Here is a 19515-nt window from a genome sequence, read left to right as displayed (position 1 = left end):
TCCAACATCATTACAAAGCCCTTCTTGACCTATTCTATGCCTGTCTTTCAAGTTTTGTCTATTACTTTTGTCTTATTTTTTGCTATGTGCTCCAGTTATGAGCTGTCTTTGATTTCCCCAAACATGATACTCTCTCTTACATCTAGGCCTTTTCACAATGTTGTTCCCTCTACCTCCTATCACCTATTCATTCTTTGACCTGAGCTTAATCATTACTTTGCAATAACATACTTCTTTTTTCATAATACCATCACACTACATTGTATTAATTCTTATTGTCTTGCTTCCTGTGAAATTAGCTCCATGGGGAGAGGGATCATGTCTTTTTTATCATTTTATCACCAAGACCTGATATCCATTCTGACAGAGATGTGCTTAATAACTGTTTTTCTAAATGAATAAAGAATAATCTAACACTGTTTTTCATGTTAAATTACTAAATGTTCCAGTTTTCTAATTATTTAATTCCTTTCTTCCTCATCAGAATAATTTTTTAGGTGTAACCAATTACTTTCCCTATGATGAATTTGCTGGCAGAATTTTTTTTTTAAATCACTGAGTTTCATAATCACTAATGGACCTGACATTAATTTAATGTTACATCTATAATTAGGTTAAAAAAAAAGGCAGAAGTAAAACACAAGATATGTTTTCTTTGGGTTTCTGGGCAAAAGCAAAGAATTGAAGGCACAGTGAAAATCATGACTAGACATTTAATGAAGATTTAAGATGTGTTTACAACAATCAGACTTTTAGGGAAAATAATTGGTTTGTGAATTTCCTTAATTTTAACCTCAAATGCCCTCCAATTAATAAAATAGTATATTCTGTAATCTATTTTATACCCTTTTGTGCTCTACCCTATTGACAGATAACAGTACCCTATTGACAGAATCTTTCCTAGATAGGTTATGCCCACCTTTAATTTCTAAATAATTTCCAGCTCCAGTTGTTTTTAAAAATGTTAATGGAAAAAGACAGCAAAAGAATAGAAATATGAAATTGAAATATTCTGTTAAGAAAGTACAGATTTCTGTGCAGAAACCATGGAGGTGAGAAGACAGTGGTATGATGTATTTAAGATACTGAAAGAGAAAAACTGCCAACCAACAATTCTATATCCAGCAAAACTGTCCTTCAAAAATGAGGGAGAGATTAAAATATTTTCAGACAAAAAGACACTGAGAGAGTTTGTGAATAAGAGACCAGTGCTACAAGAAATACTAAAAGGAGGGTTACAGGCTGATAGGAAAAGACAGGACAGAGAGGGTTGGAGAAGAGTGTAGAAATGAGGACTACCAGGAAGGGTAAAAGGAGAGAGAGGGAAAAATAAGATATGACACATAAAATCCAAAAGGCAGAACAGTATAAGAAAGTACTGCCCTTACAATAATAGCACTAAATGTTAATGGATTAAACTCCTCAATAAAAAGACACAGACTGGCATAATGGATTAAAAAACAGGACCCGTCTGTATGCCGTCTACAAGAAACTCACTTTAGACACAAGGACAAAAATAGGCTGAAAGTGAAAGGTTGGAAAAAGATATTCCAAGCAAACAACAACCAGATAAAATGGGAGTAGCTATATTAATATCAGGCAAATTAGACTTCAAAAGTAAAACAATTTAAAGAGACAAAGAAGGACATTATATATTAATAAAAGGGTCAATTCATCAAGAAAACATAACAATCATAAATATATATGCACCAAGCCAAGTTGCCCCAAAATTCATGAGGCAACCACTGAGAACATTGAAAGGAGAAGTAGATATCGCTATAATAATAGTTGGAGACTTCAACACACCACTTTCATCAATGAATAGAACATAGACAGAAGATCAATAAAGAAATAGAGATGTTGAATTGTACAGTAAATGAACTAGACTTGACAGATATTTATAGAACACTACACCTCACAACAGCAGGATAAACTTTTTTCTCAAGTGCTCATGGAACTTTCTCTAGGAGAGACCACATGTTGGGTCACAAAGCAAGTCTCAACAAATTTAAAAATATTGATATTATACAAAACATTTACTCAGACCATAATGGAATGAAGGTGAAAATAAATAACAGTCAGAAGGTTGTAAAATTCACAATATAAGAAGGCTAAATAAAACCCTCATAGAAGACCAGTAGGTAAAGGAAGAAATTACAAGAGAAATTAGTAAATACCTCAAGGGAAATGACAATGAAAACACAACATATCAAAACTTATGGGATGCAGCAAAGGTGGTGCTGAGAGGGAAAATTATTGCCCTAAAAGCCCATATTAAAAGAGAAGAGAGAGCAAAAATTGAGGAATTAACTGTTCACCTGGAGGAACTAGAGAAAGAACAGCAAACTAATCCCAAAGCAAACAGAAGGGAAGAAATTACAAAAATTAGAGCAGAAATAAATGACATTGAGAACAGTAAAACAATAGAGAGAATCAACAAAACCAGAAGTTGGTTCTTTGAGAAAATCAATAAAATTGATGGACTGCTACCTAGGCTAACAACAACAACAACAAAAGAGCAGATGTAAATAAATACAATCAGAAATGAGAAAGGAGACATAACTACTGACCCCGCAGAAATAAAGGAGATAATGAGAAGATATTATGAGAAACTATATGGTAATAAACTAGACAACTTAGATGAAATGCACAACTTCCTACAATAGCACAAACAAGCAACACTGACTCAGGAAGAAATAGATAACCTTAACAAACCAATCACAAGTAAAGAGATTGAGTCAGCCATCAAAAAGCTCCCAAAAAAGAAAAGCCCAGGACTAGGTGGCTTCACATGTGAATTCTACCAAGCACTCAAAAAGAATTAGTACCAATCCTGTTCGAACTCTTCAAAACAAACTGAAGAAGAGGGAATGCTACCTAACTCATTCTATGAAGCCAACATCACCCTAATACCAAAATCAGACAAAGATACTAGAAAAAAAGAAAATTACAGACTAATCTCTTTAATGAATATAGAAGCAAAAATCCTCAACAAAATACTTGCAGATTGAATCCAGCAGCACGTTTAAAGAATTATACACCATGACCAGGTGGGATTTATTCCAGGTATGCAAGGCTGGTTCAACACAAGAAAATCAATTAATGTAATATACCATGTTAATAAATCAAAGTGGAAGAAACACATGATCATCTTGATTGATGCAGAAAAGGCATTTGACAAAATTCAACTTCCTTTCTTGATGAAAACACTTCAAAGGATAAGAATAGAAGGGAACTTTCTCAATATGATAAAGGCAATATATGAGAAATCCACAGCTAACATCATACTAAATGGGGGCAGACTAAAAGCTTTCCCTCTGAGATCAGGAATAAGACAAGGATGCCCACTGTCACCACTGTTATTCAACATTGTGCTGGAAGTTCTAGCTAGAGCAATTAGGCAAGAAAAAGAAATAAAAGGCATCCAAATTGGAGAGGAAGAAGTAAAACTTTCACTGTTTGCAGATGACATGATTTGATATGTAGAAAATCCAGAAAAATATACAGCAAATCTACTAGAACTAGTCAATGAATACAGCAGTGGTAGGCTACAGGATGAACATGCAAAAGTCTGTAGTGTTCATATACACAAGTAATGGGCAACAAGAGGAGGAAATCAAGAAAAAAATTCCATTTACAATAGCAACCAAAAGAATGAAGTATTTAGAAATAAACTTAACCAAGGCCACAAAAGACCTTTACACAGAAAACTACAAGAAATTGCTAAAAGAAATCAAACAGGACCTAAAAAAAATGGAAGAACATACCATGTTCATGGATTGGAAGACTAAATATAGTTAAGGTGGCAATTTTACCTAAACTGATTTATAGATTCAATGCAATACCTATTAAAATACCAACAACTTGCTTTGCAGAAATAGAACAACCAATAACCAAATTTATTTGGAAGGGCAAGGTGCCCCGAATGGCCAAACATATTGTGAAAAGAGTAAGTAAGCAGGAGGTTTCACACTACCTGGACTTTGAAAACATATTATAAAGCTACAGTGGGACAAAAACAGCATGGTAGTGGCATAAAGATAAACATACTGACCAAAGGAATTGAATGAGTGCTCAGAAATAGACCCTAGCATCTACAGACAATGGTCTTGATAAGTCAATCAACCAAAGCCAACTGGGACAGAGCAGCTTCTTCAATAAATGGTGTTTGGAGAACTGGATATCCACTTCCAAAAGAATGAAAGAGGTACTCCTACTTCACACCTTTTACAAAAATAATTTGAAATGGTATTAAAAGACCTAAACGTTAGCACTGAGAGCATAAGACCCTTATAAGAAAATGTAGGGCAACATCTTAAAGATTTTGTGATAGGAGGTGGTTTCCTAGACCTCACACGCAAGGTGCGAGCAGCAAAGAACAAATAGACAGATGGGATCTCCTCAAAATTAAACACTTTTGTACACCAAAGGACTTTGTCAGAAAAGTAAAAAAGGCCCCCTACACAATGGGAGGTGATATTTGGAAACCACATATCAGATAAGGGTTTAATATCCCAAACACATAAAGCGATCCTACTACTCAACAACAGAAAGAAAAACATCCCAATTAAAAAACGGGCAGAAGACATGGACAGACACTTTTCTAAAAAGGAAATACAAATGCCTTAAAAACATATGAAAAAATGCTCAACTTCTCTGGCTATTAGGGAAGTGCAAGCAAAACCACAATGAGATATCATCTCATACCTACCAGATTGGCCATTATCCAAAAAACAGAGAATTACAAGTGCTGGAGAGGATGTGGAGAAAAAGGCACACTTATTCATTGTTGTGGAATGTAGAATGGTGTAACCACTCTGGAAGTCAGTGTGGAGGTTCCCCAGGAAGCTAAGTATAGATTTGCCATATGACCCAGCTATTCCATTGCTAGGTATATACTCAGAGGAACTGAAGGTTAAGACATGAACAGACATTGGTAAACCATTTTTTATTGTGGCATTATTCACAATTGTGAAGAGATGGAAACAGCCCAAATGTCTATCAATGGACGAGTGGATAAACAAACTGTGGTATATACACATGATAGAATATTATGCAGCTGTAAGACATGGAACATATAATAATGTAGATGAACCTTGAGGACATTATGTTGAGTGAAGTTAGTCAGAAACAAAAGGACATATACTGTATGGTCTCACTAATATGACCTAACATTAATTAGCAAACTTTGAGGGTTAAAAGCTGATAACACAGGCTATCAGGAAACAGAAAGAGGGTAGAGTTTGGGCATTTGATGCTGAAGGACTACAGAATGTTCAGCAGGACTGATTGTATAGATCCAGAAACAGATAGCATAATACTGTTATGGTAGCACAATATTGTAAGTATAGTGAACAAAGATGTCTGTGAGTAAAGCTGAAAGAGGTGGGATAGGGGAATGTATGACACCAGAGGTAAAGATAGATGATAAAGACTGGGACTGTATAACTTGGCAAAAACTGGAGTAGCCAATTACTGTTACTAAATATACAAATATAAAAATGTTTTTCCATGTGGGAGAACAAATGAATGCCAACCATGCAAAGTGTTGAAAATGGGATGGTATTTGGGAAAAAAAAAAACAAAATCAAAGCAAACTAGAGTCTATGGTCAACAGCAACAGTGTAATATGCTTCCATTAAATGTAGCAAAGGCAGTATATCAAAGCTAAATGTGTATGAGAGGGGGATATAAGGGAGGGATATGGGATTCTTGGTAGAGGTGCTGTTTTCTGTCCTTACTATTATATTGTATTGTATGACATTTTATTTTTCATTTTATTATATTTTTTATTATTTGCTAAAGAAAAAAACAAAAATCTTTTTTTTCATAGTAATCAATATGTTCAAGTGCTGACTGTGGTGATAAATGTACAACTATATGATGATACCATGATCAACTGACTGTACACTGTGGATCATTGTATAGTATGTGAATATATCTCTATAACATTGTAGGAAAAAATATAAATAGGGGTAAAAGTGCTGGAGAAAACGGAGAGAGAGGGATGTACCTAGTTACTGTTGATGAGGAGACAGAATGGTGTAGCCTTTCTGGAGGTCAGTGTGGTGGTTTCACATGAAGCTAAGTATGTGGGGGCCATAAGGTCCTGCAACCTCACTATGGGATATGTACTTGGAGAATCTGAGAGCAAAGACATGAATGCACATTTGTATGCTGGTGTTTATGGAGGCAGTATTCATGATTTTCAATGGGTGGAAGTGGCCTAAGGGTACACTGACTGAGGAACAGAATAGTGAACTGTGGTGTGTGCATACAATGGCATATTGAGCAACTACGGGAAGGAGTGAAGCTGTGGGACACACAACGAGGTGAATGGATCCTGTAGACAGCATTTTGAGTGAAGTATGCCAGAAACAAAGGCAAACACTATAATGCCTCACCAATATGGGCTAACTACAATGTGTAAACTCAGCATTGAATCTTAGAGCACAGCCTAACAGGGGAACGATTATTGTAACAGTCCCTAGATTGTAAGCTCTCACAGCAGTCAAATCTGTTCCTGAATTTTAATGGCTGTCTCCAAATTCTGAGATGCTGATTCCTTTGGGTATAATCTGATTGGTCTCTGGAACATCGGGTATCTGTATGACACCTGAAACTCAGAGCTAGAGTTTGGCAGATATAAATGTCAGTATTTGTGCATACAGCAACCGTTAAGAGAAAAAAAAAAAAAAAAAAAAAAGCTGAAAAAGAGCCCAAACTTCAATTAGAGATATGAATGAAGCAGATCTGGTTAAGACTAGGGCAAGTCAAGCAAAAGGGTAAAGATTGAAACTGACTGTGTTAAAACTTCAACTTCCATGTGAGACCTAGGGAAGAGATGTTTATTTGGTGTAGGATCTGTATTTTCTAAACAATGTATCTTCTACAGTCACTTTGTTCAAACACCACAATGACATGGAACTTTGAATAGGAAGTGAAATATGGTATAGTTTAGAGTGAAATAGCGATAGTGAAATTCTCTGTCCAAGGTAATTTGGGCAGAGAATTAAAAAAAATACATATGCAGGGCCCCCATGAGGAGCCAGGGGGAAAATTTGGAGGTATTGGGCTTCCCCACTTGGATTGTTGCTGATGTTCACGCAAACATCGAGGACTGACGTCTTGGTATGCTGAGCCCTCTATCTTGGAGCCTGCTCTTATGAAGTTTGTTACTGCAAAGGAGAGGCTAAACCTGCTCATAATTATGCCTAAGAACCCCCCGCTGAGTACCTGTTTGTTGCTCAGATGTGGCTCTCCAAGCTAAGGATAAGCCAACTCGGCAGGTGAACTCACTGCCCTCCCCTCTACATGGGACCTGACTCCCAGGTGTGTAAATCTCCCTGGCAATGCAGGATGTGACTCCCAAGGATGAATCTCAACCCAGCATTGTGAGATTGAGAACATCTTCTTGACAAAAGGAGGATGCAAAATGAAACAAAATAAAATTTCAGTGGCTGAGAGATTTCAAATGGAGTTCAGGGGTCTCCCCGGTGGGCATTCTTATACACTATATAGATAGCACTTTTTAGCTTTTAATGTATTGGAATAGCTAGAAGGAAATACCTGGAGCTATCAAACTCCAATCCAGTCACCCTGACTCTTGAAGATGACTGTATAATAATGTAGCTTACTAGGGGTGACAATGTGATTGCGAAAGCCTTGTGGATCACACTCCCTTCATCCAGTGTATGGATGGATGAGTAGAGAAATGGGGACAAAAACTAAAACTAAATGAAAAATAGGGTGGTGGGGAAGATTGGGTATTCTTTTTTACTTTTTTTTTATTCTTATTCTGATTCTTTCTGGTGTAAGGAAAATGTTCAAACATAGATTGGGGTGATGAATGCATAACTATATGATGGTACTGTAAACAGCTGATTGTACACCATGTATGATTGTATGCTATGTGAATGGATCTCAATAAAACTGAATTTAATTAAAAAAATCCATTCTTCACTTACTCAATAACAGACTTTACAAATACTAGGTGGGAATTTTTGCCTTAGGAAAAGGACAACAGTTAGATTTATACTTGAAAACTAAAATAAAGTTTGTTTATTGATGATCCATCTTAAGGAATATAAAAGTAGATTTTAAAAAAATCTAAAACAAGGAACCAAAGGTTTAAACTTAATTAAAATTAATACAGTTTATTTAACTCCAAGTATTTCACCCTTTTAAAGTCAGCATGGTTCCAATTCGTTTATATACTTCCCAGGGTGCTTTTCTGCAACACACATGAATTACGTTAATTCACAAATGATCTCAATCTTTTACTTGGTTTAAAACTTAAAATGTTTAAATTGTGTTAATCTTGTCCCTACTATCAGTGATAGGAATCTACAGTTTTACTACTGTAGGTTGAAGAAATAATTTTGACAAGTTATATCTGTGTCATCAAAAACAAAATTGTAATTTATGCGACAGGGTAGAGGGATTAGGGTGCGAGGAGCTTCAAAACATGTCAGGGTGAGAAAGAAACTGATAATATGACTTTGAATAGACATTTATTCCTGCTAGTCTGCAGACAGAAGTGACACAATATGGTTATTATGTAGAAAGAAAAGTATTCAAGAACTCGAGAGAAATAATTAAACACAAGATTACGATCCTTCAATCTTACTAGAAAGAGGCTTATGCACTTCTACTCTTGAATATCAGAAGATCCTCAACTTTTTATGTCATTGTACATCAACACAGAAATCAGAAATACAATATAAAACCTGCAAATACAATATAAAAGATGATAATAATAATCAATTTTCGGCCACTAGATGGAACCAGAAAGCTGTTTGCCATTCTTAGGCCAAGAAAAATAGCTGTTGAAAACGAAGAGGATAGAGAAATGCTATATAGTTTTCAAGCATTATCAACAAAATGAACATAAACAATGAATTCTATTTCAAAAGGGATCTATTTCAAGAAGAAATGAAATAGAGCTCAAAATTTAGAAGGCAGATTGTACAGGAAGGTAGCCAAAATTCAGTGCCCCTGAAGTCGGTTTCTCCCACAGTAATTCCACTCCGATTTTTTTGCAGTGCCCTAAACTCAAGTAGGAGCTGTCTAACACATAATCACTATAAAAAAACAAACTAACAAACAAAAACTAAAATTATGTAAAGACTTCATCTCCTTTTTAAACTGTCAGGTGAAAAAAATAAATTCGAGTAACATAATGAAAATGCATTCTCAAAAGTTGAACTCCATTATTAAATAGTAATTTCTCACTGATTTTAAACTGTTCTACTTCAAAATTAATAAAAGTTATAATTAAAACAGTTTTCCTCTTCCTCTCACAGAACACATTCTGCTGGAATTCTGAATACCATATGTTCAGCTTCTGTTCAAGTTTTCCGTGCCTTGTGCACTTACATAACATTGCTATATGTTTTAGTCTACCTGATTTAGTTTAAAACATCATAGTGAATTTTTTAGGAGAGTTACAGTCTATAAATATTAGTATTTATGGAAATAGATGTTTTAGAAGCTCCTATTTCTGTTACTTAACATTTTATCATTTGTATATTTTTTTACCATTAAAAAAAATTAGCTAGGAATCTTCTTTACTGCCTCTCCCTGCTATCATTTGGTTTATTCTCAGATATACAAACTAATTTTACCTTAGCTAAAAGATAACTTTATTAATAAAATAATTCCACCAGGGGAAATTTGTGATATATTCCAAATCTACATAAAAGCAATGTTTAATTGTGTTTGCCCTCTCATAGGTATTGGTCTGATTCATTATCAAGATGTATTCATGTTTATATTGCCCAAACTCCTAACATAGTGCCTTACACTGTCCATAAAATGCATCACATGCATGGGATTAATTTTTATGGAATGAATGAATGAATGAGTGAATGAGTGACCAAACGTAACAATATTTCTGGCTTCTAATTCAATGCTATTATTAGCATTTTACCTCTTTGAATAGCTTAAATTTTGACCAAAAAATTTATGCTTCCAAATCCTGAGCTAAATTAGAAGAATTTTATGGTGTCTCTTAATAATAAAGTGCTAGTTAACTTTATTCATAGTGTAGGCATTATCTATTAACTTCTTGCCATGAGATATCAGAGAAAAGATTTACCTCACAACAGATTCCACATCCTGATTCTCCTCTCCAAAGGGCTATTCATATAATCAAATTGCTGTTTCTAATTCTTCTTTTGCATGCTCTGCAACCACAGTCTACCAGACAAGTCAAATAAAGAACATATGTGGATCAGGCTAGGTGTAAAACAACAGGGAGTTTCAGATTTGTGGTGTGCTGCAAATTGAATCTTGGCCCCTATAAAAGGTATGTCCAGGTCCCAACCCCTGGTCCTGTGGGTGTGAACCCATTTGTAAACACGACCTTTGAAGATGTTACTGGTTAAAGTGTGCACAGACTAAATGAAGCTGGGCCTTAATCCAATACGGCTGTAGTCCTTATAAGCAAAGGAAATAGGACACAGAGAAAAACCACATGGAGGAAAGAGGACAGAAGTCAATAGAACCCACAGGAGAAAGGAGAAGACATCATCATATGCATTGCCATGTGACAGAAAAGCCAAGCTCCAAGGATCGCTGTAGCCAGCCACAGAACACCACAGTCTTTGGGGAGAAGGGATTGCCTTGTTGATACTTTGATTTGAACTTCTAGCCTCGAAACTGTGAGCCAATCAATTCCCATTGGTTAAGCCGACCAATTGTATGGTATTTGTTTCAGTCGCGAGGAAATTAAAACATGGTTAGTTGGTTGCTGCATCTCCAATGAAAGTCAAATTCAAAGAAAACAATTCAAAAGAGAAAAGAATGTTTATACCATGCGTATGACCAAATAAACCTATCTGCTAGCAGAATTTGGCCCAATAGTTGTTACATTGCAACCTCAGATCTATTGCTTTTTAATTTCAATTATATACTTAAAATTCTAGTGCAACTATAGATGCAATATCTTTTTTGTAATTTCAATTTATTGAGATTATTCAGATGCCGTACAATCATCCAAAGTGCACAATGAATTGTTCATGGTACCATTATACAGTTGTACATTCATCACCACAATTAATTTTTTTTTTCAATTTTAGAACATTTTCATTACTCCAGAAAAGAAATAAAAATAAAAAAGAAAACTCAAATCCTCCCATACCCCTAAACTGCCTCCCCTCCATTACTGACTCACAGTATTGGTATGGTACATTGTTACTTTTGATAAAAGAATGTTAAAATATTACTAACTGTGGTACATAGTTTTCAATAGGTACAGTTTCTCACTATTTACCCCCTATTATTAACTTCTGGTTATAGTGTTGTGCATTTGTTCTAGTTCATGAAAGAGATTTCTAATATTTGTACAGTTAATCAAATATTAACTGGCCCCTTTAATTCTCAGCTTAAGTTGTTTCTGGTTTGATTGTTTTCCCCCAGGCTTTGGGGTCTGAGTTCTGAAGGGAGGGCAGGCACCTGAGCTGGGCCCCACCTCTCTCCTCTTAGAGAGTTATCTTCTGCAGTTGAATTATTCCTTTGTCCCTCTGACTCCATCACAAGATTCACTGTGTTATACATTTCCATGTTTTAACCTCCAACTTTCTTTCTGGTGATATGGGTGACTTTTAACTTCCCCTTTCCACCACAATCACACACCATTCAGCACTGTTAGTTATTCTCACAATAACGTGCTACTGTCACTTAAGTCCATTTCCAAATGCTTACATTCAACCTAGTTAAACATTCTGCTCATAATAAGCAACCACTCCCCATTCTTTAGCCTCATTCTATATCCTGGTAACCTAGATCTCATGTCTATGAGTTTACATATTATAATTAGTTCCTATCAGTGAGATCACACAATATTTGTCCTTTTGTGTCTGACTTACTTCACTCAATATAATGTCCTCAAGGTTCATCCAACAACACATTCTTTTTTAATACAGTTTTGTTCATGCACCTTACATTCCATCCTAAACAAACAATTGATGGTTCCCTGTATAATCACGTAATTATGCATTTATCACCACCACCACTATCTATATAAGGACATTTCCATTTCTTCCACAAAGACAAGAGTCAAAAAAGGTAGAGAGACAAAAGAAAAAGAAAAAGAAAGAAAAAAAATGACAGCCAAAAAGCAACAAAAGAAAAGTTAAAATTAAAATAAAGTACAATAAAAGAGTAAGACAACATCACCAATGTCAAGAATCCCATACCCCTCCCTTACATCCCCCTATTATAGGCATTTAGCTTTGATATATTGCCTTTGTTACCTTTTGGGCTCAGGTCTCAGAAGGGGGCTATATTCAGTATCAGGTGTCCCTGAGGATGTGTCTTAGAAGATTGACAGACTTTCCTGTAAGGCCTCTAGCTGCTGTGCTTTTCCTAACCTGCCTAGCAGGTGGCACCTGTTAGCCTGTCACGCCTCACTGGTGTAAAGAGGTGTGGACCCTTTAATCCTCAGCTTAAGTTGTTTCTGGTCTGATTATTTTCCCCCAGGCTCTGGGGTCTGAGTTCTGAAGGGAGGGCAGGCACTTGAGCTGGGCCCCACCTCTCTCCTCTTAGGGAATTATCTTCTGCACTTGAATTACTCCTTTGCCTCTCTGACTCTGTTAACTCCACCCCTGCCTGGGTCAGAGCTCTGAGAGCTGAAAATGCCTGAGGCTTTCTCCACTGAGTCACTCAGATTGGGAGAGAAAAAAAGGAGAAAGAAAGCCCCTTTTCATAGCCCCTTTAATTCTGCCCCTTTAATGCTTAAGCATTTTGTTCACTAGTTATAAATAAGTCGATAGTTTAAGATTAAAAATAGAGAACCAAAGAGCAATGCCTATGTTGTTATGATTATTGCAATAAATCTCATTGAATAAAGCTATTGCAATAACTCTTACAGAACCTTCTCTGCAGATCCCTGAGCTACTCAAGAGAGAATGTTTAAATAAATTATCTTTACTTCTGACCACTTATTGTTCAGTATTATGGCAGAATTTAATTTGCTTTATTAAGGATTTTTTGGTTTTCTTGTGGTTTACGACTGCCTTTATTTTCTAGTTGACAGAGGAAACACAGCCCTCTTTTGCTACATCCCATTATATGAATTGTTCAATGTCTTGCTTTTAAAATTTGGATCCATTGATTCACATCTGGACCATAACTTTTAGGAATCTTTGATTCTAGTTGTGGGGCAGACATGTGATCTGGGTTCCACTAATCACTTTTGGAAGTGAGATGAATGAGGAAACAGCCAGGGCAATGGACATTCACTTTGCTGTGGTAGGTGGTTGCACAGGTAGCGTGGTTCTTGGGTTTTTAGAAACTGAAGATCCTTTATTTGGTTAGTTATGTAGTAGTGGGAGTTGTCCATGCAAGTTTAGGCTAGGCAGGCAGAGCCTAACTTCCTACTCATCCAATGGTTTTGTGAACTATTCATATTCCTTAATAAATCTCCTTCTGCTTATACTAGATAGCTAGGATACTCTTATCTAAAGTTAAGAACCCTGATCCATACTGAGATTTAATTTTTCTACAGGTTTTAAGTAATTTTCTTCATCATTAGTGCTTTGTAATTTGACCATGCTATATTTTTAAGGTGGTTCTTTTTCATTTATTATGATTCACACATAAGAGATCCTGTCATTTTAAAGATTTGCATCTCCTTTCTTCTCTGGGATTTACATTACATTTTCTCTATTCTCATTTTTTGGAAACCCCATTAAGTCAGATCTCATCTCTCCTGGATCGATCTGCTATACTGATTATCTTTTTGCTTATATATTGTCTCTTTGCATTTTTGTTTGAAATTTTGGAAGATTTTTATGACATCATTTTACTAGGCTCTTACTGAATTCTTAATTTCAGCAATCACTCTTTTAATTCCAACAGGTCTTTTATATTTTCTGTTTTTCCGCCATGACACTTGTTCTATCTGAATCTTCTCAAGAATATTAATTACAATTATTTTAAGTTATTTGGTATTTGTGCATTTATTTTATTCTTGTTATTGAAGAGGAGATCATAATCATAAACTTTATATTAACTATTCTAAATATAAAGACTCTATAAACAGATTTTCTTAGCATTAATCCTTTGGACCATCACCATGGTCCTCGATATGTATAGTCCTCAATATTCTTCTCTATTACTGTTTTTACTTCAAATGCACATTTGAATCTTTTAAAATATATTTGTTCTCATTTACTGAAATTCACCTTGCTGTCAAAATACATACTTCACTCTCCTTTCAAATGTTATAGTCTATTGCCTTTTCTTAGAAAAAATTTTTTTACAATTGAGTACATGACTCACCTTTCCCAAAGATCCATAGCAATTCCTATAAGAACAGAGATAGTTGCTCTGCTTCTGGCTGGAGACAATCCCCTCATTTTATCCTGAATACTGATATTCAGCAAATGACAAGAGCCATATTTCAAAATTCTGAGTATAATGAGAAAATAGGGAAACTGAATAGGTCCCTTTGTATGTGAATAAGATTTGTTAAATGGCAGGCTTTGCATTAGGTGAATAAAATGAAATAAGACTATTTTCAGTTTAGGGTCTCTCCCAAATGTTAGACCACAGAAGGATAGGCCCCAACCTTAAACTCATTGCAAGCCTATATTTCAGTTATCTTTTTCCAAATTCTGCATTTCGTTCAAATTCTTTTAAGAAAAACTTTTGATTTTCACCAGTGGTAAATGTCTGATTAAAACATAATTGCAGGAAAATGGTACTGCTGGTGGCTGGAATAGGGATAACTCATTCTCTATGCAGATCTTCAACTAACCTCCATTCTCAGTTTTTCTAGTAATCTTACGTTCCAGTGTCACTGGAAGTTGGCTTTTTTGATCCAGTGCATCATCCTTTAAGGGTATTATAGGCTGTGGGTTTCATCAGAAAAGATTCCTTTATCTACTTTCCATCTCTAGAAATTCACTGAAAGTTTGCACTGCATCCACTTCTTTTCCACTGATGAAAAGTTTATCAGTTTTTACTCTTTTATCATCATTTCAGTTGGGGTATCATGAAGGAGCACAGACAAATGAATACTGTTAATAAGATACTTTGAACCAGGGTTTCAATAAATCATCTTTAGTCTATCCTCTACTTTATTTAATTTATGTTTATTGAGCCTCTAAGCTGTGAAAATGTTACAGAAGGTTAAAGAATGAATAAAACATGTTCTCTATCCTGAATGAAATCACAGCTTTTTAAGTAGGAAAAAATAAATACATAAAAAGAACATAATGTATGCACTGGCAGAATATAATAAAATTCTATGCAAGTTCATGGAAGGGAGAAATCACATTGAATTAGGGAATTTAAAAATATTCATGAGGAGAAAGAATTTTTGAAGTAACAAAATCTTGTAGGGAGGCAGAAGAAATGAATTCAAGACAGAGGCGACAACATCAAAAAAAGATCTAGAGGAGGGAAACAACAAAGTATATTTGGGATCACATTATTTGGAGACTATCGAATATATACATGATAAGGATTGTGGCAAATTGTGTACTCTGGCAAAAAATACGTTCTTAACATTAATTAGCATTCCTGTGGATGTGAGCCTATTTATAAATAAGAACTTTTGAAGACATTATTTTTAGCTAAGGTGTGAAGCTGTATCAAGGAGGGCCTTAATCTGTATTACTGGAAGCCTTATAAAGAGCACCTGGAAGTCACGGAAGCCAGAAAGAAGAGACCATGTGAAAGGAGAAGGAGATACAAGCTCAGGAATACCGAGGATTGCCAGAGGCCAGCACCAGAAAGCATTAGAAAGAACAGGAGAGAGTAAACCTTGCTGATTTGATTTCTTGATTTTGGACTTCTAGCTTCAAAACTGTGAACCAATAAATTTTTGTTGTTTAAGCCAACCCATTTGTGGCATTTTTCATAGCAGCCTGACAAACTAAGACAAGGATATTCAAATAAATTAGGACTAGAGTATGGAGGGCCTTAAAGAAATAAAACTGAAAAGTTTGAACCTAATTTGATAATGAATGCTGAGATGTTCAAGTCCTTCCACGCAAAAGACTTGCAAAATTAGAGCACTATGCACATTTCTCAAATATGCTGAATCAAATACTGTTCCACTTTCTAATAGCTATGCTTAGGGAAAATATTTCTCAAGTAGTCAAACAAATTTTGGATACACCTAACAAAATGTTTTACGTGGATATATTTAATATGCATTAGCATATACAAAATAAAAATAAGATTAACTTTAACAGGTGTATTGTTTATCTTTCTTGTAATTACCTCTATTTAGATCTCTAGCTGTACAGTGGTTTTTCAACATGGGGGAAATGGAAGAAGCATCACCAGGGACATACAAATAGTGCCAACTTTTTTAGTTTCCATGGTCAAAGTAGCAGGCTTCTCTGGAGCAAAAGAACTATTTGCATAGTGGAAATAAACTTGCAGATGCATTACAGTGTAACTTTGGTGTTCCCCACTCCCACGGAAAAGAAATTCCATGGAGTTTAGACCAGAGAAGTGAGAGGTGGAAGTTTCAGAAGAAAAGCAAGTGGGAACTATTGTGCAGTTTCTTGATGCAGTGCAATTCCCACCCACCCTTCCTGGCAAGAGAAAGGAAGCAACAGGTAGAGGAAGGAAATAGGAAAAAGGCCTTTCCATGAAATCTGCATATGTGAACAGCAGAAAGTCCATCACTCCTTCCCAGTATGTAAGAACAGCTTATATTGAAGCATGAAGAAAATTAAAAGAACTGGTAGGTTGATGCAGCCTAGTGAGGAGCACCAGAGCACAGCCCTCTCCCTTCCCTGTTCCCCATCCCCACCCCACTCTCTCACCCACATACATACAAACACACAAAGAAGTGTGTTTCATATAGAAGGTTTATATATAATGTGCAAACCCAATATGTCACCCGGGGGAGCCTAAGGAGACACCAAATTGATGTGACTGGACAGCTTAACAGAGGTGATGAGGGAAGTTGCTTCTAAGTGGGACCATTTACCAGAAAGTACTGTGATGTCAGCAAGTAGTGTTAGGCAATGGGATTCCCAGGAAGCCATCTAGAAGATGACACCAGTGATCAGAAGCTAAAGAGAGGAAGCTACACCATCTACCTGAGAAGTACATAAGACCCTTAGAAGGAAGCATGAAGCTATCATTCGGTCAGTTGCACCTTTTGGTAAAGGACACTTCTTCACCTTGGCGCTGTAGGAAAGATACTAGGCTGCTAGTGGTGTTAGATTTGGAAAAGCCTGTTGATACTATCAAATCTGACAGAACGTAATAGATTTTTTAAAACCTAATTTGCTTGAAAGCATACAGATCATTACTGAACTGGATTTCCCAGATTACAAACTGTAATACTGTGTCATGGTTTTAGAGAGTCAAACTTTCAATGAGATAAAGATTGCCCACATGAGCATACCTCCCTCCCCCCTTTTGTTTCCTTTCTTGAAGTCAGGGTGGTAATTATAATCTCTATCACTTTTTGGAAATTTTCTCTTCCTCCCACATGACAGCTGAATCCCTGGACTTCTGTAACCAGATCAACAATAGAAGGAGAAAAATGTCTCCATTGCTCCCTGTCTCTCCATCCTTCCTTGCTTCACTGTTCTGAAGTCTTTTTGCTCCTTTTTCTGGTGCTGGTGAAAGACACTGGATTGTTCTTTCCTCTCATAGTTTTTAAAATTGGAAGGCCTCACGGGTAACTGTGATCTGAGGTCACTGATCTCACTGAGGTCAGAGGTACACTAAAAGACTTCAGGATGACCCAGCCCAGAGTTCTACTTGATATTTGGGTTCAAGACACTAGGGCATAATAAAATATTGCTTTATTTTCCATTTACCTTGCTCTTAAGCTATTCTCCAAATATCCTTTTTCTTAAAGATTTTTCTGGGAGGAGTCCTCCAGTCAAAATACTGTCTAAACACTTTTAAAACACTGTTGAAGCAAGCTGACTAAAATGCCGATACTTAAATTTTGAGGGATGATAGTGGGAAGAAGGCAGAGTAGGAAACTCCAGGAACAGTCCCCTGGTTGAAATAACCACTGAACTGGCAGGACTGTCAGGATCAACTACTGGGAAACTCTGGAGTTTAGTGGAACACCATGCAACATCCAGGAAAGACCTGGGGGAAGAGGCTGGTAAATTGTAAATATTGGTGAATTTCACCCTCCATGCAGTGACTATCATCCCCCAGTCCCCAAATGTGTGGCAGGCAGCAGTGGGGACTGCAGTTGGGGCTGCTGCAGCTTGCTGGTGCCAGGGTGGGCTGTAAGGAATTGTGTACCTTTGGACATGCTCTTGGGCTTGGTTCGCATTCTGGTGGACGTGGACCCACCAAAATCCAGGGGGTGTCATCTGATCACTGATCACTGTTTTGGATCAGATGCTTCAGATCACTGATAGGCTGGTTTTGAGAGCAGCCAATGTTCCAAACCCCCTCAGACAATAGCAGTAGAGGAGTCTTAAAGAGGAAGCATTTTTTGTTGTTGTTATTTTCTTTTCTCTTTCCACTCCCTAATTGGGAGCAAAAACAGTTTGGAAAAGTCACCTATTGATGGTGCTGGCCCTCAAAAACTTCAACAAAAACAACAAAATCCTTGACGTTCCAGAGGAGTCGGGGAACTAGATTTCTAGAGATATACAACATAATACTCAGAATGTCCAGTTCTCAAGTAAAAAACAAACAAACAAACAAACAAGAAAGTATGGCCCATTCACAGCAAACAAAAAGAATTTGCCAGAAAACATCTCTGAGAAAGCTCACACACTGGAACTATTAATCAATTAAAATCAACTGTTAAACATAGAAGTTCCATATGACATGGCAATTCTACTGCTAGGTAAGTACTCAAGAGAATTGAAAGCAGGGACTCGGACAGATGTTTGCACACCCAATGCTCATTGTAACATTATTTGTTTTATAGGTTTGTTTAACAGATTGAAAGATCGAAAGGAATTTTGTACCAGGGTGGACTATACTTAAGAGTCTAACCCATACCAGATTTAGAAGATTTAGAAAATGAGATTTGGGAGTTTTTTAGTTGATTATATGAGATTTTGAACTTAGAGGTGATGTGGAATGGGTAAAGATTTTGGAGGATGTTGGGATGGGGTGACTGTATTTTGTATGTGGGAAGGTCATGAATTTGGGGGGGGGGGCAGAAGGTGGGTTTAATTGTGTCTCCCAAAGGATATGTTGAAGTCCTAACCCCCAAACATGTGATTGTGACCTTATTTGGAAATGGGGTTTTTAGTTATGATTAGGTTGTACCACAGTGGGGTGGACCCTCAATACAATATGGCGGGTGTCCTTACGAGAAGATAAGAGGAGATGCAGAGACAGAGACACACAAGGGAGAAAGCCATGTGAGGATGGAGGCATAGAAAGGAGTTACGCAGAGAAAAACCATGAAATGCCAAGGATTGCTGGCCACCACCTAAAGCTAGGAAGAGGCACGAAAGGTATCTTTTCTAGTGTTTTTGTTTCCTGGCTGCTAAAACAAATACCATACAATGGGTTGGCTTGACAACAGGAATTCAGAGGCTTGTGGTT

The 19515-nt window shown here is 36.5% G+C and overlaps 1 protein-coding gene across 4 annotated transcripts in view; it reads right to left on the bottom strand.

Annotated features, from left to right (window-relative positions):
* KCNT2 (potassium sodium-activated channel subfamily T member 2) overlaps nt 1-19515 on the bottom strand; it is a 446059-nt gene that overhangs the window by 145856 nt on the left and 280688 nt on the right. For 3 of the 4 annotated variants that reach the window (XM_037825119.1, XM_037825122.1, XM_037825121.1), the window contains one exon: nt 14287-14415. The exons of the other annotated variant lie outside the window; for it this stretch is intronic. In XM_037825119.1, the coding sequence (XP_037681047.1) occupies nt 14287-14415 (129 nt within the window). The remainder of the gene's footprint in view (nt 1-14286; nt 14416-19515) is intronic. 4 annotated transcript variants of the gene reach the window in all.

Source organism: Choloepus didactylus, chromosome 2, assembly GCF_015220235.1.
Source record: "Choloepus didactylus isolate mChoDid1 chromosome 2, mChoDid1.pri, whole genome shotgun sequence".
In the NCBI taxonomy this organism is placed as follows: Eukaryota; Metazoa; Chordata; class Mammalia; order Pilosa; family Megalonychidae; genus Choloepus; species Choloepus didactylus.
Note: the sequence above shows the minus strand (reverse complement) of the source record. Positions and strands in the feature narration are given on the sequence as shown.